The sequence below is a fragment of the Tamandua tetradactyla genome, chromosome 14, assembly GCF_023851605.1.
Source record: "Tamandua tetradactyla isolate mTamTet1 chromosome 14, mTamTet1.pri, whole genome shotgun sequence".
Lineage (NCBI taxonomy): Eukaryota > Metazoa > Chordata > Mammalia > Pilosa > Myrmecophagidae > Tamandua > Tamandua tetradactyla.
In genome coordinates, this window is record NC_135340.1 from 32,036,730 (window position 1) to 32,061,847 (window position 25,118).

General features: G+C 52.1%; 3 protein-coding genes across 12 annotated transcripts in view; 1 reads left to right on the forward strand and 2 right to left on the reverse strand.

Moving 5' to 3' along the window:
- Window positions 1-9,622: 9,622 nt before the first annotated feature.
- On the reverse strand, window positions 9,623-19,793 carry MMP14 (matrix metallopeptidase 14). Its single transcript, XM_077127212.1, has 10 exons — window positions 19,425-19,793; window positions 15,472-15,620; window positions 15,050-15,172; window positions 14,360-14,667; window positions 13,651-13,812; window positions 13,161-13,321; window positions 12,864-13,002; window positions 12,597-12,747; window positions 12,007-12,122; window positions 9,623-11,682 (listed from the first exon to the last, which is right to left on the reverse strand). The coding sequence occupies exons 1-10, from the start codon at window positions 19,530-19,532 to the stop codon at window positions 11,351-11,353; spliced, it is 1,749 nt and encodes a 582-aa protein (XP_076983327.1). The 5' UTR covers window positions 19,533-19,793; the 3' UTR covers window positions 9,623-11,350.
- Window positions 19,794-21,639: 1,846 nt separating this feature from the next.
- MRPL52 (mitochondrial ribosomal protein L52) lies at window positions 21,640-23,575 on the reverse strand. Of its 5 annotated transcripts, none has more exons than XM_077127230.1 (5): window positions 23,489-23,575; window positions 23,328-23,385; window positions 23,180-23,247; window positions 22,162-22,233; window positions 21,640-21,808 (listed from the first exon to the last, which is right to left on the reverse strand). In XM_077127230.1, the coding sequence occupies exons 1-5, from the start codon at window positions 23,514-23,516 to the stop codon at window positions 21,699-21,701; spliced, it is 336 nt and encodes a 111-aa protein (XP_076983345.1). In that variant the 5' UTR covers window positions 23,517-23,575; the 3' UTR covers window positions 21,640-21,698. The 5 variants fall into 5 exon arrangements, with proteins under 5 accessions (XP_076983345.1, XP_076983343.1, XP_076983342.1 ...); XM_077127228.1 differs by having other exon boundaries at window positions 22,169-22,233; window positions 23,489-23,560; XM_077127227.1 differs by having other exon boundaries at window positions 22,169-22,233; window positions 23,328-23,388; window positions 23,489-23,537.
- Window positions 23,576-23,592: 17 nt separating this feature from the next.
- The window catches only part of SLC7A7 (solute carrier family 7 member 7), a 57,935-nt gene continuing 56,409 nt past the window's right edge, over window positions 23,593-25,118 (forward strand). Inside the window, exon 1 of one of the 6 annotated variants that reach the window (XM_077127213.1) lies at window positions 23,593-23,748. In XM_077127213.1, the coding sequence (XP_076983328.1) occupies window positions 23,712-23,748 (37 nt within the window). In that variant the 5' untranslated portion in view covers window positions 23,593-23,711. The other 5 variants (XM_077127214.1, XM_077127215.1, XM_077127216.1 and 2 more) reach the window with 5 other exon arrangements.

Sequence of the window (25,118 nt, forward strand, 5' to 3'; positions counted from 1 at the left end):
AACAAAGGATTTTATAGCCAATCTCGGCTCCATCTTTATATCACGTTTTCCTGAGAGTGCTCTGGATTTGAAATGGCCCAAAAGCCATTTTTTTAAAATTTTTAGCATCATTTGCTGTCTGAAGAGGCTGAGAATCTTAAAATCCACTGAATATTTTTGCTAGCTTATTTCTATCCTTTATTATTTTACTGTAAGCAGCAAAAAGAAACCAGGCTCACCTTCAACAGGAGGCTTAGAAATCTTAGCTAGATCTCCTAGTTCATTCGGTACGTTTCCTCTTTTCGTGTTACTGCAGGCGACAGTGTTCCTACACTTGCTGTAGCTACTTAATAAGGCTCCTCCTTCCTCCAGTTTTCAAAAGAACATTTTCTTCACTTCCCTCTAAGCCTTCACAGGCCATCGTGGTTCCACGGTCACTTCTAGGCATTCGAGATTTTTCACTAACATTCTTCCAATTTCTGCCCACTCCCCACTTCCAAAGTCGTCATTCCATTTGTTACAGCAACACCCCACTTATGGGACCCAAATCTATGTTGGACATCTATTGCTGTGTGACAGAGTACCCCAAAACTTAGCTCAAAACATAGAATAAACAATTATTATACCACACAGTTTCTAGGGGTCTGGAATTTTAAAATAACTTGGATGGTCCTGGCTCAGGGTTGAACTCAAGATATTGGGCAGGATGCCAGTCATCTGAAGACTTTTCTGGGGCTCCAGGCTCAGCTTAAAACACTCCAAAGCCTTCCTATTTCAATCAAAGTAAGAGTCAAAGTCTTTACAATAACTTAGAAGGTCCTATGAGATCTTTCCCTGTTTCCTCCCTAATATCCTCTTTTCCTATGCTCTTCCTTGCTCATTCTGTACCTGCCACGCTGCCCTGTTCATATGACTCTCATCTCAGGGTTTAGCATTTGTTGTTCCTTCTACCTGGAATGCACTTGTTCCCGAGAACCATATGGCTTATTCCTCATCTTCATCAGGTTTTCCAGGACCTTCCTCAGCTACGCGATCCAAAATTATATCCCCAACACTTTCTTTCTTTTTTTTTTTTTTTATTAATTAAAAAAAAATTAACTAACACAACATTTAGAAATCATTCCATTCTACATATGCAATCAATAATTCTTAATATCATCACATAGATGTATGATCATCATTTCTTAGTACATTTGCATCGATTTAGAAAAAGAAATAGCAAGACAAAAGAAAAAGAAATAAAATGATAATATAGAGAAAAAAATAAAAAATACAAAAAATATATATAAAAAAACAAAACAAACAAAACAAACAAAAAACTATAGCTCAGATGCAGCTTCATTCAGTGTTTTAACATAATTACATTACAATTAGGTAGTATTGTGCTGTCCATTTTTGAGTTTTTGTATCTAGTCCTGTTGCACAGTCTGTATCCCTTCAGCTCCGCCCCCAACACTTTCTAGCCCTCTTTTTCAATTAAAATTTTTTCTTTAGCATGTATCACTACCTAACATACTATATACTTGACTCGTTTATCAAGTTTTTTGCTTGCTCCTCTCATAAGCATGTAAGTTTCATGAAGGCAGTGGTCTATTTGTTTCCTACAGTATACCCAGTACCAAGAACAACGTCTGGCACACAGTAGAAGCCCAAGACATGCTTTTGCAATAAATGGATGAATGTCAGTCACAGCATCACATTGCTTATGTCATTTAACCCATTCATCTACCCCTTGTATGTTAGTCCCATTTTGCAGATGAGGAAATGGAAACTCTGGGAGGATATAGAACTCATCAAAAGCCACCCAGCTTGTAAGTAGTGAGGGCTAGATTCAAACCCAGACCATCTAACTCCAGAGTCCTTCTCCCTAACTAGTTTGCAGCACTGCCTTCCTAGGTACCGAAAGTTATGTTTTAAAAGAAGCATTGATCAGTTGAAATAATCCAGAGGAGGGTGATAGGAATGGTGAGGCGGTCTCAAGTCATGTCATAGAAAAACTTTTAAACTAGAGAAAAGGCTTGACTTTCATGAGAGATCGAATACATGAAAACTAGAATCAAATGTTTGAAGAGACAACTGCAAAAAAACAAACAATCCAATTTTAAAATGGGGGAAAGCAGTTTGGCGGTTCCTTAGAAAAGTAAAAGTTTCCAGATGACCCGGAAATCCCACTTTTACATATGTACCAAAAGAAATGAAAGCAGGAACTTGGCTGGATACCTGCACACTAGTGTTCACAGTGGCATTATTCATAATTGCCAAAAGATGGCAGCATCCCAAGTGTCTATCAACTGATGAATAGAAAACCAAAACATGGTATATACATACAATGGAATATTACACAGCCCCTAAAAGGAATGATGTCCAGATGCATGCTACAATATGAATGTGACTTGAAGACATTGTGGACTGAAATAAGCCAGACACAAAAGGACAAATATGATATGATCTTACTGATATGAGATAATTAGAATAAGCAACTTCAGGGTCAGAAACTAGAGTACAGGATACCAGGATTGGAGGGGGAAAGGGGAAATGGAGAGTTAATGCACAATGGGTGTAGAATTTCTGTTTGGAGCAATAAGAAAGTTCTGGTAATGAATGGTGCTGAAGGTAGCACAACATTGTGACTATGATTAATCCCACTGACCTGTCTGCTTGGGAATGATTGAGATGGGAGATTTTACATTGCATATGTGATTCTACAGTTAAAAAAAAAAAAAGTCCCTAAAGAGACAAATGCAATGCACAGTCCTGTGTTGGATCTAATAGCAGAGGAGAAAATGCCCAAAAGGACATTATTGGGACATTTGAAAAAAAAAGAATGTAGACTATAAGCTTATATCAATGTTCATTTTCCTGAATTTGATAACTGGGTTAAGGTTGTTACACAAGTGGATATCCTTGTTCTTAGGAAGTATACATGAAAGTATTAAGTGTTCAAAGAGCATGATGTATACAATGTACTCCCCAATATTTACAAAACAGGTAGATAGAGAGACAGATGCATAGATATTTAGATAGAATGATATGGCATGTGTGGCAAAATGTTAAAAGTTGATGCTTCAGGGTTTCTAGGTGGAGGGAATGTTGGGATTCTCTGTATGCATTTTTTTGTTTCTTTGTTACTTTTCCTTTGTGGTTTTTTTTTGTATGCTATATGGCGGGTGTCATATTTCATTCTTTTTCCATGTAAGTATCCCGTTATCGCAGCACCAGTTGTTGAATTTTTGTTATTTGTTGTTTTTTGTTTGTTTTTGGAAAGTGCATGTGCTGGGAATCAAACCCAGAACTCCCGCATGGCAGGCGAGATTCTACCACTGAATCACCCTTGCACCCCCTCTCTGTATGGATTTTGTATTATTTTTGCAAATGTCCTTGAAGTTTAAAATTATTTAAAAATAAAAAGCTAAAAAAAAAATTGAACAGGTGTAGTGTGTAACAAGAATTTGTTTACTCCTTACAGTCTGGAGGGCAAAAGCTGGAACTAATGGAGCAAATAAAGAATGTCTACTCCCTGCTTGAGGTACAGCAGCTGAGGGTGAATGTAAGGTAGATGCAGAAGGATGCCTGACCAGGGCCTTCGGGGTTCTTGACAACTCTTAGACTATTGGATTTCAGGATGGCATAAGGCCACAGATGACAAGGGCGAAGGGAGCTTCTAGAAGCCAGCTGCATAAGAGCTAAAATGAGGGCAAAGGACGTGAAGGCAGAGAGAGAGAGCTGTGGGGTGGAAGAAGGGGATCAAAAAGGTTTTTGAGGGAGCAGTTTCAGAAAAAGCCTGGGTTGGAATTCAAGCTGTAGAAGTTGGGTTAAAAAGAAATGACTGGTGAAGGAATGCAGACCGCTTTTTAAAAATTTTTAACTTGAGAGGAAAGAGAAGGATGGGGGAAATCATTCAAGACTGCAGCAGTATCCAGTAGAGAGCTTTTCAAGATGGGGAACATTCTGCAATGGAAAGAGGGAGGGAGATGAAGAGTTTGCCATATGGGAGCAAGTTTCCTTATGTGTTCCAAGAGAATGAAATGCAGTTCAACTTCTTAGGTGGGTGGAGACACCCTCCGAGGTTTGAGAGCCACCTCAGTCATGTCCAATTTTTGAGCCTCCGGTATATTACAAAATTAAGAAATACCAAGATGGTTTCAAAAATACTCGGTGTATTTTAGATGAAAACTTTCAGCACAAAACACTGCAAATATTACAGTGCTGTTCACAAGATACTTATAGGAGTTTTTAAAGTTACAAAGTTAAAAATGTAAGGGCCTCTCTGAATGTGAGACTGGAAGCAAAGGATCTCTTGATCCCAGGGTGGGGATGAGGATGGGAAGATTGGTGCAGGTTAGAGACCCCCCAGGAGGAGTGGGCGTGCTCTCCTCAGGGACGTGAGCTCTTCTATCAAAGCCTTCTCAGGTTCCAGGGTGCAGCGTCCCACCTGGAGCCCTCAGTGCTGTCGGCGTCCACAGGAGGGCAGTGCGACAGCTGGGCGTCCCTCTGAGAAGGGCGCCGAAGTGCCTCCCCGCTTTCTTCCGCAGACCCAGGGCCCCGCACCCTTCCCGCACTCCCGCCCCCTTCCTGGAATAATTCGAGGGCTGCCCAACGGCCCCCACACGAGGGCTGCAGACGGGAAGTCTGACTTTTCCCTCTCTGCAGCTGGAAGTCTAAGAAAGGCTTGTTTGCCTGTCTTACCCATCGTCCCACCCCTTTAAGTACAGGTGTCCTGAGAAGACACCGGGAAAGGGGGGAGGGCCCGGCTGATGTTCTTGGTGACTTTTGGGCCTCGCCCCCGCCTCTCCGAGTTCCCTGCGCTCGGACTGCAGTGCCATCGCCCAGCACAAGGGGGCGCCACCAGCCTGCAAACCCTGCCGAGCTGGTGGGGGCTGCAAAGTGCGTGCTCTCCCGCCAAGGGGTGGGGGGTAAGTGTTCCTCCGAGCCCTCTCCCCAACTTTCCTCCACCCGGCACTTATATGCAGTCTTGTGCGTGATGCGGGGGTGGGAGGGGAGAGTTTGGAGCTTGGAGGGGAGTAGGGAATAGCAATCTCTTTGACTGGGCCCCCAGGCTGGGCTGGGTTAGGGGTGCAACTGGGAGGTTTGGTGTCCCAGGAAGAGCTGGGCCGACACAGCCTAATCCCGACTTCTTCCAGACTAAGGGCAAGGCGTGGGCGGAGAGTTAGTACGCGAGGAGGGGTTAGGGCCTAGAGGGCCAAAGCCCTCTAGGTGGTTCTGGAGGTTCAAAGCTCTTTATCTCATTATATTTTTCTTCTTCTTTTTAAACCTTTTACAAGTTGAGGTAAAAGTATGCACTGAAGGTCAGAAAGTGCACTGAATTTAAATGTACAGTTCCATGATCTTTTTTTCTTTTGTGCATGAGCAGGCACCGAGAATCGAACTCGAGTCTCCAGGCATGGCAGGGGAGAGCTCTGCCACTGACCCACTGTGGCCCATCCCAGTTTCATGATTTTTAATTTATGTGTTCATCCTGGTATCCCCACCATGCTTCTGGGATATTTATGATGGTTATTCAATTGAATAAACTTTTATTGGGAGCCTTGGGCGTGCAAGCACCATACCGCCCTTTAGTAAGAAAGATGAGCACAGAATGTGTTTGTCCAGTGGCTGGGAGGGAGTCGGTATTATTAGGAATCATAGTAATTCCTTCTCAGACCTATACCCTTCAGTTCCTTGGAGGGCAATGGCTGTGTGATTTACTCACAGTGGCTGTATTTTTGGAATCCAGAATGGGATTGTCTGCAGTGCCTGAATCTCCGAACTCACAGCTCTGGGGGCATTATTGGGTCTGGACTATATGCTTCGGGAAGCCACGCTCCTCGCACAGAGACAGGCACTGCCGGGCGAGAAGAGTTTTTTGGACTCCATCCTGCTGTCTGGCCTGGTGCCACATGTCTCTGGGGTGAAGGGTGACGTCTCTGACCACAGAATAGATCAAAATGAGCTGGAGTCTGTCGCGTGTGTGTGAATCCGCCAGGCCTTCAGAGGTACCAGTCTGTGTCCCGTTTTGTGGTTAGCCTGGCCCTGCCCCACCCAGACCCCAAGTGCCCCTCACGGGAAGTGGAGTGAGTGCGCAGGATGTGACCCAGGGTGAGGCAGCACCCAGGCTTGCTTCTTGAATCACCGAGCTACTTTGGGCACTCAAAAAGGAAGTCCTTCCGCCTGTCCACTGCAGTGCTGTTGCCTCTTTTGTCCCCCCTGCTGCGCCTCCCCACCCAGGTGTAGGTCTTTGGGGGCAGGGAGCTGGTCTCCTCCCCCTTTAAGGCAGGAAGGCCCCAGGGACTGAGGAATAAGGGGCTCTTGGGAGACAGGTTTCAGCATGGAGGCAAGGAAGCTGCTCCCTCGGGATGTGGCAACAGTTCTGGCCTGGGTGCCGAGTCTGGCTGAGGAAGCCCCCAGGCCAGGATGGGTGGCAGGGGAGGACAGAGGGGGCTGGGTCTGCTTGGGGAAGGCTGGCCTGGAAGGAGCTCCGCCCGAGGCCCTGGGCCAGGGTGGAAAGTATGTGTATGAGCTCATTTGGAAGGTGGCCTCTGGCCAGTCGGGCCTGTTTCTCTTCCAGGCCCCGGCTGCCCACCCCCCTCGCAGGCAGGCTCAGGGTCTTCCCAGCCTCCCGAGAGTGGTGGGGAGTGGAGGATGGCCGGAGCCCCTGGCGGGGTGAGGTGTGTAGGAATTTGTCTCCGGACAGAGGTGAAGTCAGTTTGGGGGTGTGGTGAGGAGAGAGAGAGTACAGGGGCTGCAGGAGAAGGGAGCAGCCTTGCCTGAGGTTGGACCCTGCCCCTGCAGCCTCGACCTCCCCACTGAGCCCAGACACAGCCGCTCACCACCCCCACTCCTCCCCCAGCTCCACCATTGTCCTTCTCAGTCGTCCCTCTGGCTTCCGAGGCTTGCTGACCCCTTCCCTCTCTGAGTGCCAGGTTCTGCTCCCAAGAAGGGAGGCAAGGGGCGGGCCTGGAGAGGCGGGAAAGACCTCTTCTCCGCCTCGCTCCCACACCTGGTGCCGCCGCTGCTACACGCAGGGCTCCATGGGCAAGCGCAGGGGTGCTGCAGGGTCCCACAGTGCTCACTGCCACGTGGTCACCCGCCTGCATGGGTCCATGCGGGAGGAGACACCCAACGGACAGCGTCAGAACATGCCTGCGCAGAAAAATAAAATACAGGTGGACCTGGGTGTGAATTTTGGACTTACAGGCTGTGTGACCTTGAGCAAGTCATCTACCTTTCTGGGCCTCAGTTTCCTCAAATATGAAATGATACAGTGCCTGTATCATTGGGTGTTATGAGGACCTCAGTAAACGTTAGTTTCTTGTCCTTTCTCCTCCCCATCACTAGAAAGGGAAGTCGGGATCCTGAGGGCAAGGAGGACGGAGAAGTCAGGTAGATTGATGGGACCAGGGCCTGTGGTAGAGGGGCAGTGAAAAACCAGCAGAGCCAGCCAGATTCTGTATGTGTGTGTGTGTGTGTGTGTGTGTGTGTGTGTGTGTGTGTGTGTGTCACTCTATCTAGTCCTCTCTCCTCTTTAGGGCAGGGCTCCTCTTAGATTTTCCTATCCCATCCTGCTGACCTAGCCCCTGGCCAGCAGCCCTGGAGTCATGGGCACAGCTGGTGGCAGGAGCATTGGAGAAAGAAAGGCAGTGACAAGGGAGTCCCTGGTGCCCCCTGCAGATGTGCTGGGTACAGTGGTAGGCAGAAAACTGTCTCTCCTCATCCCTCACCCCCAGCTTCTCCTCAGTGCCCCGCTTCCCTGAGTCCTGTCCAAACCTCCTCACAAATTCCCCTTGGCGCTCTCCTGGCCGCTCCAGCTCACATGTGCTGCTTTCGAATAAAGGAACTTGGAACCATAGAAACTGGGTCAGACCCAACGGGCCAAGCCGCGTAGGGCCAACAAAAGCAGAGCTTGCAGATCTGTCAGGAGCCACGGGGCCCTCTGTTCTCCCCTCACACCAGCCTGGTCCTGGGGACTCAATCAGGTGGGACCTTCTGATCCCTAGGGGACCTTCTGGGGTCTCCACGCAGTCTCACTGGGGTGGATAGGGCAGGCACCAGCATGTCAGAAGCATGAGACCCGTAGCCTCCACCCCTCAATTCTCCCAGCTTATGGAGCCCATCATCTACCTCTCCCCCTTTGTCTCTGGTCCTTCGTTCCCTGCTCTCCCCCTTGGCTTTGGAGAGCATCTTGTGATTCCAGAATCAGGGCCAAACAATTTCCTCGTGATGGGGAAACCGCACTCCAGCCGCGGGAGCCCTGGGCTCCCCCTCCTCTTCCCTCTGGCAGCCCCCCCCTCCCCAGGCTCCTCCACTGGCTCCAGCTGTGTTTTGCAGAACTCCCAGTGGATAACATCTGTAATTGCCTCCAGATGTGGACCACGAAAACACAAAGGGGCCATGAGCTCATCTTTGAGCTCCCTGCCACACGCGCGAGCCCCACCAGCCTCGGATACCCCTGGCTTCCTTGTGCGGGCTTCTGGGGGTCCTCAACCTGAGGGTGCTGGAAAGGTGGTGCTAACTGCAAGATACCCAGGCCCTGCCAAACAGCTGTTGGCAGGGGAGGAGCAGGAGGCCAGGCAGAGGGTCAGGATTCCTGGCTGGCAGGAAGGTGGGGGACCCCCTCTGCCAAAGCAATCACACCAACCAGCCCCAAATAGCAGCTGGATAGACCGACAGGCCTAGGTGGGGCCAGGGCTCCGAGAGGCCGGCTGGGAGGGGGCCGGGGCAGGAGCCCGGGTGGGCTGGGCTGAGGCAGGAAGGGGCTGCGTGCCTCCAGCTGAGCTGACTCAGCAACTCAGAGATTCCTCCCTCCAGGCTGGTTTTGGAGGAAGGGTGGGTCGACAGCCTGGGAACCCTGTCTGGAGCAGCAGTTTGTAAGGAAAGAGGAGACAAAGCCTTGTTATTTTGCCCTTCCAACCTGACCATCCTGGTTTTCCTGGGCAAATGGGATGAGGCCTCTGTTCTGCCAGAGACCAGCTGATTGCGACTACCTAAGGGGCAAACTCATTCCGCCTTCCCCTTTGGTTCCTTCTGTCCACCAGCTGTGCTCAAGCCCCAGGCCTGGAAGAGGCTAAGGCCCTGAAGGCCGGGGTGACGGGTCCGCCACCAGGCTGGAAGCTCAGTGAGACCAAGGGAATCCCCTGTGGCGGGTGGAGAGGCAGCAGGGAACCCAGGGTCTGCGGCCAGATCACAAGACAGGGTAATGCAATTTAGGAAGATTTTCCAAGTGGCCTCAGCTTGACCACTTCCTCTTGTTGGCAGCCTTGGGTCTCAAAGGTAGCCTTTTAAGCCAGGTTGGCAGGGGAGCAGCTGGGCTCTGCCAGTCACTCCTCTGCCCTCAGATGGGATATGCTCTCCTCCCCAACTCTGGTGCCTGAGTCCTTTTGACAATTAAGAATCAACATATTGGGCGGTGCAAGGGTGGCTCAACAGCAGAATTTTCACCTGCCGTGACAGAGACCTGGGTTCGATTCCCAGAGCCTGCCCATGCCAAAGAAAAGAAAAAAAAAATTTTTTTTTTGCAAAAATACCCAAATCCTACCTCATGGAAAACAACTGCTCACACTGCATGTCCCCCACCCCCCTTCGTATTTCTCTCTTAAACACATCTCATTACCCTAATACGGACCCGCAGCCACGCCGAAGTGTGAAACACAGTTTATTCTTTGTGGAAAGGTTGAACAAGGTCAAAAATGTCCTTAGAGGGCAGTGACCCAGCCCCGCCCTGCAGGTTCCTGGGGTCAGATGCCTCTGCCCCCCACCCCCACCCCTCCCCATGCCCCTTGTTAACAAAAAGGAACAATTTGAATGGAATTCATATATAATAATTATCATAAAAATATACATTAAACAAAACAAAAAAAAAGAAACAAACGACAGAAATGTAGCCGAACTGCCAGCACCGTTCAACCCGTTCCCCCCCCCCACGCCCTCCCCCCGCCACCCCTCTCCTCCCACTCCCTCTTCACAGGGTCTCGCTCTCCGGAGTCTCTGGTACCATGACCACCTTCGGTGGCTCAAGGAGACTTCAAATAGGTGGGCCAGGGGTGGGGTGGAGAGGGAGGGCGGGACAGCGCGGGGTAGGCTGAGGGAAGGGGCGTCAGGAAGGGTCCCCAGGCCCAGGCAGGCCGATGGCGCCGGGCCTCTGGGCCTCTCCTCCGCTCTCTAACCGGGTGGTCCCACTTATGAAGGTCCCCGAGTGCCGGTCTCTGTCGTGTGTGCCCTCTCTGCTCCTTTCTCTGCGCTGCCCGCCCTTCTCCTCTCCATCTGGCTGGCTGGTGAGAAAGGGGACCCAAGAGGAGCAAGCCTGCCTTTCTCAGGACCCTCCTGAGAGCTCCGATGAATCGCGCCTTGCCCTGGGCACCACGGCCCATCCCGAGGCACCTCTGCTGGCCTGGCCTGCCCGAGCCCCAGCCATCCACTCCTGTAGCACCTTCCCGTTTACCATTTTGGTCCCGTCCTGCGCCCTCTGACTGCTCTGCCCCTGGGTCCCAGCCCCAGCTGCCTGCATTTGAGCATCGTTCTTTCTCGGCCTCTGTGATCTTCAGGCTCACCCCCAGGTCTCTTCCCCTGGCCCCAGCCCACCGCGGTAGTCATGCCCCGGGGTTTCAGCTCTCAGAACCCTGAAATCCCCATCAAAGGCCAACATTTGAGAGGCGTAGGGCTGCCAAGGGTTTCTCCAGCCCCACTTTAGTCCTTAATGGCTCAGACTCCTTCCCTGGAAGCTCTCCGGGGTAGGTGGGACAGAAGCAGGTCTTTGTGAAGAGGAACTGAACTGACCTAGCAACAAAGACCCTCTTCTGAATTTGCTCCCAAGGTCTCAGGGTGGCCAGGAAGTCCTGAGCCCCTAGAGTCTCTCAGGGTCTCCCAGAAACAAAGTTAGATTCCTTCGGCCAGAAAGAGTGATGGGAGGCTGCCAATTGGGTACATCCGGGGTGGGGGCTTGTGGGGCTGGGGTGCCCAGAGCCTCCTGAGGTCAGAGTTCAGAGGTTAAAGGGAATGGAAAAGGAGCAGATGACCCCAATTTGACCTTTACCAGCGAGGTCTGAGGGTCCTGCCTTCAAGTGCAGAGCCCCCAAGACATTCAGTTGGGGCTGGACACGCACCAAGCTACAAGGGTTCCCCAAGGGCAGGGGATGGAAGGGTCTGCCCCTGCTCAACCCTCAGGGGACCCACCTAGGAAGAAGCAATGCGAGGGGTGAGGGTGGGAGAGGCCAGTCAGGGGACGGAGAGAAGAAGGGGGTCAGGGGAAGGGGACGGGTTTAGAGGGAGACCGGGAGGGCCCGGGACAGGCAGAAGCAGCCCACCCACCACCCCCTGCTGCCACTGGCCTTCAGAGGCAAAGTTCTCGTGGTAGGAGTGGGCGAGCCAGTGGTGGGGGTCAGACCTTGTCCAGCAGGGAACGCTGGCAATACAGCAGCTGCTTAGGGGTCCCATGGCGTCTGAAGAAGAAGATGGCGAGGCCCACCACCAGCACCAGAAGCAGCAGCAGCACAGGCAGCACCACGGCGGCCGCACTCACTGCCCCGCTGCCTTCCTCGTCCACCTCGATGATGATCACCTCTGTCTCCTCCTCGGCCCCCTCGTCCGGCCGGCCCCCCGACGGGCAGCCCATCCAGTCCCTCAGCGCGGACTTGGGATAGCCTGGCTCCACCTTCAGCTTCTGGTTGTTGAACTTCCAGTATTTGTTCCCCTTGTAGAAGTAAGTGAAGACTGCAGGGGGTCCACAAGGAGGTGGCAAGGAAGGCAAGAGATGGAGGCAGGGTCCAGGAGTGGACGTAGAGAGGGGGAAGAGCAGAAGGAAAATCTGTTAGAGTGGCAGCTAGCTGAGCTGACATCCTCAGGCTGGAGGAGTGGTGGAGACGAAGGGCATGGCGCCTGGAAGGCACGCAGTGCAGTGCCTGGTGCCTGGGAAAGGCTCCACCATTATATCAGCTTCATTATTCTCCACGCAGTACTCTCAGTCTTTCCTCCTGTTCTTACTTAACCCCCCATTCCCCCGCTCCCCGCATGGACACCTTCTCTTGGTGCTCTCACCTTCATCGCTGCCCATGAATGACCCTCTGGGAGACTCAGGGATTCCTTCCCAGACTTTGATGTTTTTGGGGTACTCGCTGTCCACTGCCCGGAGTTCCTCATTGAAACGGTAGTACCTAGAGGAGAGGAGGGAAGGGGAAGAGGCTGGATGCTGGGCATGTCCTCCGCGGACAGTGGGACCCAGCATCGAATTTGCCATTTAGTGAGTAAAAGGTTGGCTGTGGAGAGGGTGGGGGGCAGGGGTTTTGAGTAATGAGGGCCTGGAGCTGAAAGAGACGGAAGGTAGAGGCAGGAAGGATGGCTCAGGCTCTGAGGAGCCACCAGCAGCCCTTAACGACAGTGTCCAGCTGCTGGGGCGGAGGCACAGTGCTGGGGACAGGAGGGGTCAAATGACCAGGCCCGAAATGATGACCCGGCCCCAGCCCACCCACTCAGCACCCAATGGAGGGTGTCTGTTGCTAATCAATAACTCTGCCAGCTCCTGCTGCAGGGGAACCTCTCCGAGGTGACGGGGATCTGCCTCCAGAATTGAGAGAAGTGGTGGGGGTTTCTGAGGAGAGAGGCCTGGGGCTAAGGGACTGAAGTCTTACTTGTTTCCCCGGAAGAAGTAGGTCTTCCCACTGGGCATCCAGAAGAGAGCGGCATCGATCTTGTCGGTAGGAAGCCCTCGGCCCAGCTCCTTGATATGCTTGGGGTAGCCAGGTTCCAGGGAAGCCTCGTCAAACACCCAGTGCTTGTCTCCTGGGGAGGAGAGAGAAGGGCAGAATCTGGGGCCAACTGGGGATATGATCTTTGGAGGAATCAACGAGAACCAGCCTCCCCCCACCTCCGAAGACTGAGGCGTATTGCTTGGTTACCTTTGAAGAAGACGAACTTGCCATCCTTCCTCTCGTACGCGGTGTTGACGGATGCAGGCAGTCCCCGCCAGAACTGGCCGATGGGCATGGGGTACCCGTCCATGACCTGGTTATTCCTCACCCGCCAAAACCAGCGCTCCTGAAAGCCAGGCAGTGGGAAGACACATGGGACCCCACGCGCCCCCACGGCCCCTGCACCGGGCTCTTAGGTGTAGACCCCCTGTTTCGTTTTAGACCAGCCTCTCAGCAACAGAGGCTTTGTGCCCCCCAAACCAGCCCGCTTCTTCCTCCTCTCACCTTGAAGACAAACATCTCCCCTCGGAGCACGGCCACCGTGTCAAAGTTCCCGTCACAGATGTTGGGCCCGTAGGTGGGGTTTTTGGGCTTATCGGGGACAGAGGGTCGGGAGGTGGTCCTGGGTTGATGGGGCGTCTTGGTGGGGAGCCCTGCCTCACTCCCTGGGAAAGAGAACACGAGGGCCACTTCAGACTTGTTGGTGGAGGAGGAGGGAAGTATAGACAGATGGATATAAAATACCCTTTCCAAGGTGGGGATGGGACTCTGGGGGAGGCTAAGGCAATCAGCTGGGAGGGGAAAGAAAAGGTGGGATCAACAGTGGGAGCCGAAGGGCGGGGAGGTGAGGGGAGATTGTGCAGGGCTGGGCAAGAGTGAAAAAGGAGTGTAGGGTTGTCAGGGAGTGGGAGAGACACACAGACTAGAGAGATGTGGGTGGGGAGAGGGCACAAGCCGCAGAGAGAAAGAGCACGTAGGGGGATAGGTTACTCGCCATAAAGCTGTTGGATGCCCCGGCGGTCGTCGTCCGGCAGCACGAAGTTCTCTGTGTCCATCCATTGGTAAAAGGGTGCCATGATGGCCGAGGGGTCACTGGAATGCTCCAGGCCCAGGGCATGGCCCAGCTCGTGCACCGCCACCAGGAAGATATCGTTTCCTGCAAGAGATGGGGATGCTTCTGACGGCAGCCTGAGTCCTGTCTCAGATTCCCTTCCCTCCTTTCCCACCGTAGGGCTCAGTTTCACTCCCAGGCATGTCTGCCATATTTTCCACCCAAAGCAGCCAGCTAATGAGCTCTAGCCCCATATTTGTCGGAAGAGGCACAAAGGTAGTCAGCAGCGTCCTCTGGGAGGAGGTGAGAGAGTGCTCTGGGGCGAGATCCCAGGGAGACCTCTGTTAAGGGAAGCTGAAGTCCTCTCTGGGCCTCAGTTTCTCCCAGGAGCCAGATGTGACACTGGCCTGGAAGAGTGGGTAAGAATGCTTTTAAGTCTTTGTTTGGGAAGGAAGTTAGCCAGCAAGAGAAGATATCGGCTTTGATTAGCTCAAGAGAGGAGTCCCCCGCTTTGTTTGGAAATCAGACTTTTGAGGTCCCTTCTAGTCCTAAGATTTTGGGGGGTGAGGCTCTGTGAGGAGGGAGTAGAAGCCCACCTACAAATGACCGCTGACTCTCGCTGGGGTAAGAGTTCCAGGGCTACCCCACTTACCACTGAGGTCCTCATTCCTGACAGTCCAAGGCTCGGCAGAGTCAAAGTGGGTGTCCCCTCCAATGTTGGGGCCCGGGAAATAGGCATGGGCCAGGAAGCCGCCTTCGCCGTCGAAGGGCGTGCTGTCACCGTGGAAGCCCTCGGCAAAGAAGATCATGATGTCCGCCTGCTTCTCGTGGCCCTCGCGGACGTAGGCGTAGGGCACCTCGCGGAAGCGCAGCGGCGTGGCGCTCTCCCACACGCGGAACGCCTTGCGAATGGCCTCGAACGTGGCATATTCGCCCACCTTGGGGGTGTAATTCTGGATGCTGAGGTCCAGCCACATGGGGAGAGGATGGGCAGGGGTTAGGATAACCAGGGCAAAATTCTCCTTCCCTGCGCTCTCCCAGCTCTGACTGAACTGCCCAGCCACTTTTGCCTGACCCACTCTTCCTGCTCCCTCGTGATGCCCTTACCCCAAAAACTGAGGGCTAGGGGCTCCCCCCTCAAGCTTTGGCTCTCAGGCACCTGGGTGCACCTTCTGCTGAGTGCCCCTCTCCTGGGATTACAGCCATTTTCTTCTCCATTCCCAAGGAGGCTTCCCAGGAATGCAGGGGAGAGGGGATAGCGGGTCCCTGCACCTCTGCATAGGTGCCGCTGATGGGGCAAGGGCACCAGATAGGAGAAACGCTGCTGGCTTGTTGGACTCACCAGAAAGTGATCTCGTTATGCTGCCATTTGAGGCCCTGGATGGCGTAACGCTTCCTTCGAACATTGGCCTTGATCTCAGCCCCAAACTTGTCTGGAACACCACAGCGGGGGCGTCTCATAGCCCTAGGGTGGGTTGCAGTGTGAGGACTCGGGTCAGTACAACGTATAAAAGAGAAGCGTCTTCAGGGAAGAGGGGGACTGTCTGGAACCAGGGTCAGGGTAACATAAGGCTCACTGTGTGTGTGGGGAGGGTCAGTGCAGGGAAAGGCCAAGGTTATGGGGTGTGGGTGAGCATGAGCGCGTCAGGGTCAGGATGCAGGGATGCGATATGGGGGACAGGAGCCAGGCATTTAGGTAGCAACATCCCTGGTGTGCCAGTGGTTACTGGGACTGAAGAGTTCCTTCCAGGGTCTGGCACTTACTTCATGGTGTTCGTGTCGGCCTTGCCTGTCACTTGTAAACCGTAGAACCTCTGCATGGCAGCGATGGCAGCTGACAGTGACTGGGGTGAGCGCTGGGTGTGGGTACGTAGGTCGCCAGGGGGCAGGTAGCCATACTGCTGCAGCCAGGCCTGCAGGGAAAGGAAAGCCCAGCCTGCCTTACCCACAGTACCCGGCATACACCCTCTGCTTGGCGAGGAAAGAGCCATGGGCTCCCAGCCTGGCTCTGGCAGGGGGCCTGGGGGAACTCCCATGCTGGACCTAAGCTCTGGCCCTAGACCAGGCATGGCTTATCCCCTTGGAGCTGTGAGCTCAACAGGGGTGGGGAGCCATAAGCTCTGGATTTTGGCTCTAGTTCTACTGAGAAGGGGGCCTTCACGGTTTAATAGAGTTCTAGGATGTCTTCTCAGACCTGAGCTTCCTCCTAGCACTCTCCCCCTCTGTGTTGGTGCTTTTGCTAATACAACAGCATTTCCCACCAGGGAACGGGGTTGTACCCATAATGCGTGGTGGGTGGGTGCAAGCTGAAGGGGCTCTGCTGTTGCACCTGGCAGAAAGCCCTCCTAGGACAGGGGTACCCATGCTCCAGGACCCACAGGTTGAGATCTGTACAGAAAAGAGAGCAGGAAAGGAGCTGGGGCTGAGGCTAAGGCTTTTGGAGGTGGTAAGATGGGTGATTTGAACCCAGAGCCAGGACCCTGCCACTGTCCCTATAAAGCAGCATCTGATCTGGGGCTCGTGGGACCTAAAGGCTTGTTTAAGGTTCTCAGTAGCCCAGAGGGGGAGTGGAAGATGGTGGAGGCTTGGTGATTATATTGTATTTCTTGTATGTTGTGAATTGTTCATAATATAAAAACTGGCATAGTGCCTGAAACTCAAAGTTAGGCTTTTGGTGTTTGTTTGAAAGGTACACACACTGCAAAGTCCTGTGGAGGAAAAACTGACCATTTTCATAAAGCCTGGAAAGGAAAATCAGCCAAGTTATATGTGGACTATGAGGGTACTTAGATTCTCCTACGGGGAGACACTACCCAGACTGCTCTGGCCCCTGGTGCAGCTTTGTCTTCCTAAGAAGTCCAGAGTGGGGTTGCGGGTGGCTTAGGATGGGAGCTTGGAGGGCAGAGGGGCACAGGCTGCTGCTGGGTGCTGCATCCCTTACCCTCCCCACTCCAGGTTCTCAGGCTGGATCTCCAGCTGGTCCACCACCTCCAGGCCCAGGCTCTGGGTGGCAGATCGGTGACTTTGCATTGGAGTCGGGGGTGATTCAGGAGCAGCTGACTGGGGACCTGAGCCCGCAGCAGCAGAAATTGCAACACGGTTCTGGGAAGTGATCCCCCAAGGCTGATGGGAGTTAGGGCCCTAACATGTAAACAACCCAGCCTTTCCCCAGCCAACAGGCCTAGCCAGAACCACCCTAGCACCACCCAGCTCTGACAGCCCCTCCTCAGGGAGTGAAGTTTAACCTCTGATATATCAGAGGGCAGCCAAGCAGGGTGCTCCAGTCGCGGGCTGCTCGCTGAGCTGTGGGCTTGTCCTGACCTGTGCAAGCTGATGCCACAGCTGGTGGCCAGTAAGAGGCAGGCCTGCAGGAGGCCTGCTGTGGCCTGTGCCCAAGTATGCAGGTAACTCCCTTTGCCCCTAGTCTCACCTGTAAGGTAGACACACCCCAGGCTTATGACCCCTGGTGGGGGAACAGCCTCTTCAGGCTTTGGGGAAGAATGGGAGCGGCTGGCTCCTGGATGGAGCTGGAAGGCCAGGCTCCCTCAACCCCAGAGAGCAAAGCTGAGGGGAATCTGTTAGAACAGGACAACAGAAAGGAAGGTGGCAGGGAGGTAGGGAGAATCCATACCCAGTAACTCTTCCTGATGAGTCGTTCAAGAAGGTAGGCAGGTCTACATATTCATACCTACGACTTTTACCCCATACTCTACAGAGCAGAATGGAAGCTTAGTCAAGAAAAGTACTTCCCTGGAGTCAAGAGAGCCACAAGGACTGGACATTATTCCCTCCTCCTCCTAGGCCCAGCCTTTCTTCCCTTAATCTCACAGGGACAGCCTCTGAGCAAAGCAGGAACCACAGAGAAGACTATGAGGTCGGAACCACAGAAGAGAGGACTCTTGTGTCTGCGGCTGGATGGGGGGCGGGGGTGGCGGGTAGGGCCGAGCGTCAGACAGGCCAAGGGGAGGAGAGGACAGTCCTGGACTGGTGCACAACTGTGGGGGGCCTGGTGGGAGGGACCTGGCTGCCTGAGGCCTGGGGCGTTCCAGCTCTCTCTCCAGATTGGCCTGGAGAAGGAGCAACTATTTTGAATCAAAGAACTTAGTCTGCTGGCTGTTTTGAGGAATGAGGGGTGCAAGGTATTCTAAGGGGAAAGTTAGGGGAACTCTTCCACCTCTGGCCTAGTGGTTCTGGCAGGGCTAGGGGTGGGGATCTCTAGCTCTACAGCAGACCCTAGATCTTAGCCTCTGGGCCTGCTCCTCCTCTCCTCTGCCTCCCACCCCCCGTGGCCCAAAAGCAAATGGTGGTTCTGGCAGTGGGACTGCCCATGACCCATTTAAAACAGAGCCAGGGCTGCTGCCCCTCCCCTTGGGGCCTGGCAGGCAGGGGAAGGAAAGCAGGCAGGACAGTGAAGTTGGCAGCCAACAGCCCCCCAGACATCCAGACTCCTTTTGTTGGGAGCCTTCAGGCCTCAGATGAGGACACCCGGCCTGGGAAGTTGGAATTAGGGCTCCCCAGTCCTGCAGAATCTCCAGCCCCAGGGCAAATTTTCACTCTCCCAGAACTGGTTCTCCACCAGCCCCCACTCCTAGGGATACACTTTTTCGTTCTGCCCAGATCCCATCAGGGACTGGAGAGGGCTGTTCTTTCCAGAGAGGTTTCCTCAGGGAGTGGGACCAGTGCAGAGAGAGCCAAATCCAGATCCCCTCCCCCTCCTCTGGCCCTTCCGGGCCCCTCCCAACCGCACCCAGGCCCGCTGAGGGCTGAGTGGGTTGGGATGGCCCAAAATAAGAAGCTGATTAAATCCGTCTCCCACCTTCACCCCAAAATAAAAGAGAGAGAAAGGGAAAACCTCCCCAGACAACTCCCACGCGTTTCCTCCCCGGCCCGGTGGGCCAGCGCAGGGCAGAAGTAGGGGACGTCCAGGTCAGTCGAGGGATGTGCAGGCGCCTTGGGCCAGGGCGTCACCCCACTCCCCGGCCGACATCCTCAGTCTTCCCGCAATTAACACAGAAAAACAATTAACAACGACAAAAAAGGGCCTGAGGCGCCGACCGGGCAGGAGGAGCCGCCCAGGCCGAGCCCCCAGCTCACAAGGAGAGCTTTGTGCGTACGGAAACGCGGCCGGAGCGCCAGTCCCGCGACCCTCCACGCTGGGCTCCCGCCCCCCGGGCCCCGACTCAGCGGGGTCCTCTCGAGGAGGCGGGAGTGGGGAGGCCGAGGCGTGGGGGGCCCCCCCGAGACCACCCTGGCCGACGGAGGGCGCGCTGGCCCGGGCTCGCTGAGCGCCGGGGCTGGAGAGCGCTGGGTAGCTGAAAGTTGAAGAAACAACAAACTTGCACATGACAAGAAACATGGACAGCGCGGGGTCTGCGCGGAGGCCAAATATTTATCAGGCTCCCAACCGGTTGCAGAGCTGAGCTCAGAGCCCAGGGGAATTGGGGTGGAGGAAGGGAGTCGGCCCCAGCTGGAAATTTCTTCCAAGGCAAGGAAAGAATGGAAAAGAAAGTCTAGAGGAGGGGGGGATAGAGGCAGGCTGAGGTTGGACCGACTTGGAAGTTAGGAGATGAGGAGGGGAACGGGAGGGGGAGCCTGCAGGCCGGAGCAGCTGAGACCGTGAGAGCCCGCCTCCCTGAATGGAGGCTGTCCTCGTGGAGACCCCCGAACGTGTCCCCTCTTTGGGCGCGACTCTGGGAAGGACCGAGGAGCTCACTTACTTCGGGGCTGAAGCTGCTGCTTTGGGCTGAGCCGAGGGAGGCGAGCGCGGTACCCAGCGTGAGCAGCGGGAGCAGCAGATTGCCGGCGGCTCGCGGGGTCGGAGACATGGTCCGCGAAGGTCCGGGCAGCCGACTCCGCGGCGAGGCCCAAGCCCTGGGGTCGCGCGGCCACTCCCTCGTTGTCTTTGTTTTCAGGAGTCCCTGAATTTGGGTTCTTAGAACGCTGCCGGCTTAGAGATGAGGGGTTTGTTCTTGAAAGTGCCTCTCCTCTTCTGTTTTCCGTTTTTTGATCTTTCTTCTGCTTAGTAGGCAATGGGTCGGGAGTCTCGCTCTCTTCTTTGGTCCCTCCCTTCTCCCGCAGCCTCTCCCCCGCCCCCGCCCCAATGCCCTCCTTTCCTGGTGGGGACGTGGTTGTTTCAGCCTGAATCCAATTACAGCCAAGAGCTGGAGGAGGGAAAAGAAGAAGTGGGGGGGGGGGGGGAAATCCCTAAGTTGTCTTTCTGTGGTGCAGGCTGCCATCTGCAGGGGTTGGGGCCAGGACTGGAGCAGGGGGCTGTGGTGGGGTTGGGGACCCAGGGGACAGGATGCGGGGAGGCTTTCTCCTCCTAAGCATATTTTGGGTGGCTTGTTTCCTCTGGTATTCAGCGTTTGTCTCACCTCAGAGTGGGAAGTATGGGGAAGCTTGGCAGCTGAGGCTACCAAGGACCTCAGAGTGTGGAATGGGGATAGCGGGAACTGTCTCATCTATGTCCATGAGGCTTGGGTTAAGACAAAGGGCCACTTCAGTAACAGTTTGGGGGGCTGTCTGTTGACTGCTGGTACCTGTGACCTGACCAATTTGAAACTTCTGTCCCTTATTCTTGACAGTTACCTCCCTCTGAAACAATAAAACCCAACAACAAACCCCTTGAAGACAATGGCTATGGGAGCTGGTCATTATAAAAAGAATATTACACTGCCATTATTATTGCTCTTTGCAATGTCTGCTCCTTAAACAATAGGACCGGCTGGGAAGGAAAGGGATGCAAGCCCACAGGATATGGGGAAAAGCAAATCAAGTTTGGTGAAGTTGTTGAGAAAAAAGGTATAGGGAGTTAGGACTGAGGTTTAGTCAGATCTCCACAATGGAAAAGGAAACAATTCCTTAAAGTAACGAAAATGCCCCTTCAAGGACTGACTAGATTCTGAGAACAAATGGTGGAGATATGTAGGGAAGGGGAAAGGCTGGCTAAAGCTGAGGGTGGGAAAGGGAGACAGATAGGTTGAGAACTAGATTTGGAAAAGCAGGACAACGGAAGCAGGAAAAGTGTGGGAGACAGAAAACTCACCATCAGCGAAATCTAAGATCCAAGAATTGCATTTGGTCAGCGAGAGAGAAAAAAAAGAAGGGGAAGGAAGGGAAGGAAAAAAAAAAAAAAGAAGGGAAGATTAACAGAGGTTGGACAGGAATTAGGTCAGGTAGGAAGTTTCAGAAATCCTAATCAGGAATGACTACACATTTGTGGCAGAGGAGTGGAAGAAAAATCCACATCTATGTACCGGCAGCTTCCAGGGTTGCAAGAAGTATATAGTGGGTATTAGATATCTATCCTACAGTAACTGTTTGGAGGGTCTGAGCATTTTCTTGCATTAACTGGGGTGGGGAAAAGAAGGCTTCTCTCCAGTCAACTTCTGGAATTCAGTCAGAACCATGGAGATCTAGAATCCAACTTTGGAGCGGAACATGTAACCCCCAAGTCTAGGGCCATCCATGTCAGCTTTCCCTATGGAAGTATCCTCCTAGGCCATGTATCTGAACCCTATTTCATGCCAAGAAATGGACCTCAGGGGGAAAAAAAATGGAAAGCCTTTTTCAGTAAAGCATTTATTAAATGTTTTAATTGTACCTGGCCTGAGTTGTATATGAGCTGTTAAGGGCTTGAGTACCTGGTTAAAACCAGGAAAACTGTGCCCCCTTGTAATGTTTGCAGAGCAGCCACTGGTCATAGTTGGGCCAGTCTTAGAGTCTGGAAAGGAGTGAGGTAAAAATCCCAGAGCAAGATTTGGCTTAACTGGGATTGAGCAAAGGTTGACAGCACTGAGACAAATCTCCTTACAGTGTGTTCTTGGTAGCAGAGTTCTTGCTCTGACAACAAATGGGGAACATAAAGGCTCCCTTCTGGTTGGGATGAGGCATATATGTGACAGAAAAGAAAGTCACAGAGAGGCTGGGGAATGGGGTAGGAATTGTTTTATTGACTTGGAAATGGGCTCTGCAACGAAACCCCTTTGGGTTTAAGAGCATTTTGCTGTTTCCTTTCCTCTTCCTGCAACTTCTCTTGCTGCCTTAGCTGCCATGCCTGTAATCCAGCATCCATTTCCTGTGACAGCAGTACAACTCGTCTCTAAAACAGACAGGAAAACAGTGAGGAGAACATCTGGGCTTTGAGCTCTGCACCATATATCCTTTCACTCACAGATCAAAGTCAGAGGTTTCAGCTGGAAAATGACATTGCTGACTGGGGAAGAAGTGGGACAAAATCCTGGGTGTGGAAGCAGAAAGCAGGCAGCAAAATGTGGGGCAGACTATTTTCTGTTGGGTCCCGCCCTAGGAGTGCCCCACTCTATTCTTCCCTTCTCCCAGTGCAGTTACAACCTAGGTGTGAGGTACTTATGTTATCTTAGGTGCTAACACAGCTCAAGACAAATGACACTTTAAATTTTTCTTCTCCAGTTACACACAGGTTGAGGCTATAGCCACTCACTGCAAGCTTCTCCCTTTGGGCTTTTCTTCGAAGCTGGCCTTTCATTGGAGGAGCAGGGCGGCCATCTGCAGATATAAGTGAGAGAAAAGGCAAGTGTTAGAGGTGACCTACAGCATCTGTACAAATACTGTGATAGGAATGAATGAAGAAGCAATCTCTAGCCCCTTTCTTCTTTTTCTCAACCACTGTAGCTTAATTCTCCTATAATATGTTTCTCATTTTCAAGGATGCGGTATAACAGGAGCTACCAAGAATAAGCTCCTAGGCATGTTTAAACTTTATTTCACTTAACTGTCTTTAGTCTGGAGGATTCAAGGTACTCTGTAACGCTGAATCTCCTACTTTATCTTCAGAAACCCTCCAGTGATGCTTCCCTTAAGATAATTTAATTCCCTTAATGAAAGTGCTTTACAATTTCCTTAAATTATCTTTAGATCTACCACAAGCCCTAACTTTCTCAGAAACCCTTAACACCTTCAACCCCTTTCTCAAAGTGTGTAGCGCTCTCTTTTCTTTTCTTTTTTTAAGTAAAGGTAAGAGGCTTTTCTAAAGGGAGCCTGCCATCCTCAAACTTCATCCTTCTATCCCTCCCTCTCTCTGAAAGGTTCATTTAGGCAGAGACCTCCTTCAAAGACCTCTCCCAGCATTTCATACCAAACTGTCAACAAGGTACTCACCACACAGAAGGGCAGTGCTGCCTTACTTTTAAAAAACCATATCCCCGTTTGAGAACCATAAAGGTCTTATCACCACCTCCCACCCCAGGGCGCTCCAATTTAGAATTGTCTTCTGCTTAACCTCCAAGCTAAAAAGATCCCGTCTAGTTTTACTTTCCGTAGACGTATTTTAATTTTCAAAATAAACAAGACGGCCTCTTGCGCCAAACTCCGTTTTCCAAATATAAAGTTACAATACATTTTCCACTCAGACACGCCGCCACCCGGACACTCCCCCCACCTCCAGGAGCGTTCCCTCTGGGTGAAAATCTCCGAAGGTCAGGTCAGCGCTCACCCGCGTAAGACCAGTCTGGGAGCTCCGTAAGAGGTCCGTATCCGGAAGGGTTGGCAGCCAGGCCCTGACTAGGAGAAGAAAAACAGTCCGGTGAGGATCCGGCCCTACTCTTGGACCCCCACCTCCCCGGCCCGCCCCGAGCACTCACCCGAGGCGCCACTCGCCGCCAGCCCGAGCCGCTGCGCTGCAGTGCACCCTCCGGACACCTGCTGGGAAAACAGGGCAGGGTTAGGGGACAGGCCTCACAGCCAGCTCGAGTGGAGGGAAGCTAGCCCGCCTCCCGCCGGCTCCCGAGTCGGCCCTCCTCACTTGACAGCAGAATTCCTAGAGCGGCCATGCTGTTGCAGAGGAGCCGGAAGTGGGTGTGGCCTCGGGGGGTCACGCGCTACGTTACGATAAACCGGAAGCTGCCATCTTGACTTTAGATTTCCAATCACGGGCCCCGCCATGTTGAACTGTCGTACGGAAGCGAGGGGCAAAACTGCAGTTCGAGTTTTTTAGTAACGATCGATGGTTCTGCGCCTTCCCTCTCATGGCGCTGGTATCCTCAGACTGCACTGTGAACGAAGGTTCCCACGACCTTCTTACAGCGGCCTCTAGTTATTTGAAACTCATAGTAACTTTTCTTTCAGAGGAGTAACTTCCACATTATCTCATTCTACAGCGTCCCGCGTCACTGTTTATTACATATTTATTGCAGACTACAAAGTGGTCCAATCAGGAGTAAATTAGAAAACTGGACTTTCAGTTCAGACTCATTTATCCAAAAAGTTTACTGAGGACATTTTCTGTGACAAGTGTTGTGTTAAGCATAGGAGATTCTGTGGAGATCAAAAGCAGACATTATCCTATCAGTGTAGAAGAGGGGGGACAATAAACAAATAATCACATAAATTAAGGTAACATGACAGCTGAGGTGAGTGCCTGGGAAAGAAAGATAGCTGGTGCCTATGAGCAGGTAATGGGGGTTGACCTAGAGTAGGCCGCCAGAGAAGGGGTATTAGCATTGAGAACTGATTGCAATTTAACGAGAGCTACCACCACAGATTGCTTAATATATTTCTTGCAACAACCCTGTGAGGTAGGTACCAGGTAAGTGGCAAACCCAGATGTGACTCTTCTTCTTTTTGTCACTTGCTATTCAGGCCTGCCTTGGGGGAGTCATTTATCCTCAATTTCTTTATTCAAAAGAAAAGCTTAATAATATAGCACATTTGTGAGAACATTTTAAACGTGATAGGAGAATGAAAGTGCTTTACAAATGGTGAAGCTCCTATAAAAGTGCCCAGTACTGTGCTAGGCTGAACACTCAAACACTTGCTGAGTGGGGGAACCTGAGGAAGTGGTATAATGGTGTTTCTGGAAGCTTATCATTTCCTTCTCTAAGATTGGGAAGTTTTTCCACAGGAGGTGGTTCTGAGCTGTGGTTTGAAAGAGGGGAAGGGTGGATCCTGTTTTAAGAAGCAGAAGCTGCTAATTCGATAACAATAAGAATGGTATAGGCTGGAGCTGAACCAGAAGAGGGGATAGGAAAAAAAGAAACTTGGCTAGAAGCCAACAGATTGACAACCCTCCCTCCAAAAAAAAGGGAAGTAAGACAACACAGTGCCACTACCGTCTTACATCCATACATTTCAGTTTTACTTATCAAAACAGCTCCATATAAATGATTGCATAATAAACTTGTAGACAGGATGGTCCAGGAAGCAGTCATTTTACATACTGCTTGAAGTCTTTCAGAGATCAGGAAAATGAATTAAAAAGTCATTGTTGATTGATTGTTTTACATTAGTGGTAGAATAAAGACTGAGTGACACCTTTCTCAAGCTTGGCTACATAAGCCTTTGTCTGGTGCTGAAATAGACAATTGAGATAAACAGCACTGGAATCCCACGAAAAAATTTACACTTGGGGAATCAAGTAGTAGAAGCCAAGGGCT

What these genes read in the sequence shown, in the direction of transcription:
- MMP14 (XM_077127212.1), bottom strand. Translation starts at nt 19,532, where the DNA reads ATGTCTCCGACCCCGCGAGCCGCCGGCAATCTGCTGCTCCCGCTGCTC. An exon ending in GCCGACACGAACACCATGAA is followed by an intron (nt 15,173 to 15,471) that starts GTAAGTGCCAGA and finishes AACCCACCCTAG; the next exon opens with GGCTATGAGACGCCCCCGCT. An exon ending in ATTCATGGGCAGCGATGAAG is followed by an intron (nt 11,683 to 12,006) that starts GTGAGAGCACCA and finishes GACCCCCTGCAG; the next exon opens with TCTTCACTTACTTCTACAAG.
- MRPL52 (XM_077127227.1), bottom strand. Translation starts at nt 23,516, where the DNA reads ATGGCCGCTCTAGGAATTCTGCTGTCAA. An exon ending in TCTAGGAATTCTGCTGTCAA is followed by an intron (nt 23,389 to 23,488) that starts GTGAGGAGGGCC and finishes CTGTTTTCCCAG; the next exon opens with CAGGTGTCCGGAGGGTGCAC. An exon ending in CCCAGACTGGTCTTACGCGG is followed by an intron (nt 22,234 to 23,179) that starts GTGAGCGCTGAC and finishes TTATATCTGCAG; the next exon opens with ATGGCCGCCCTGCTCCTCCA.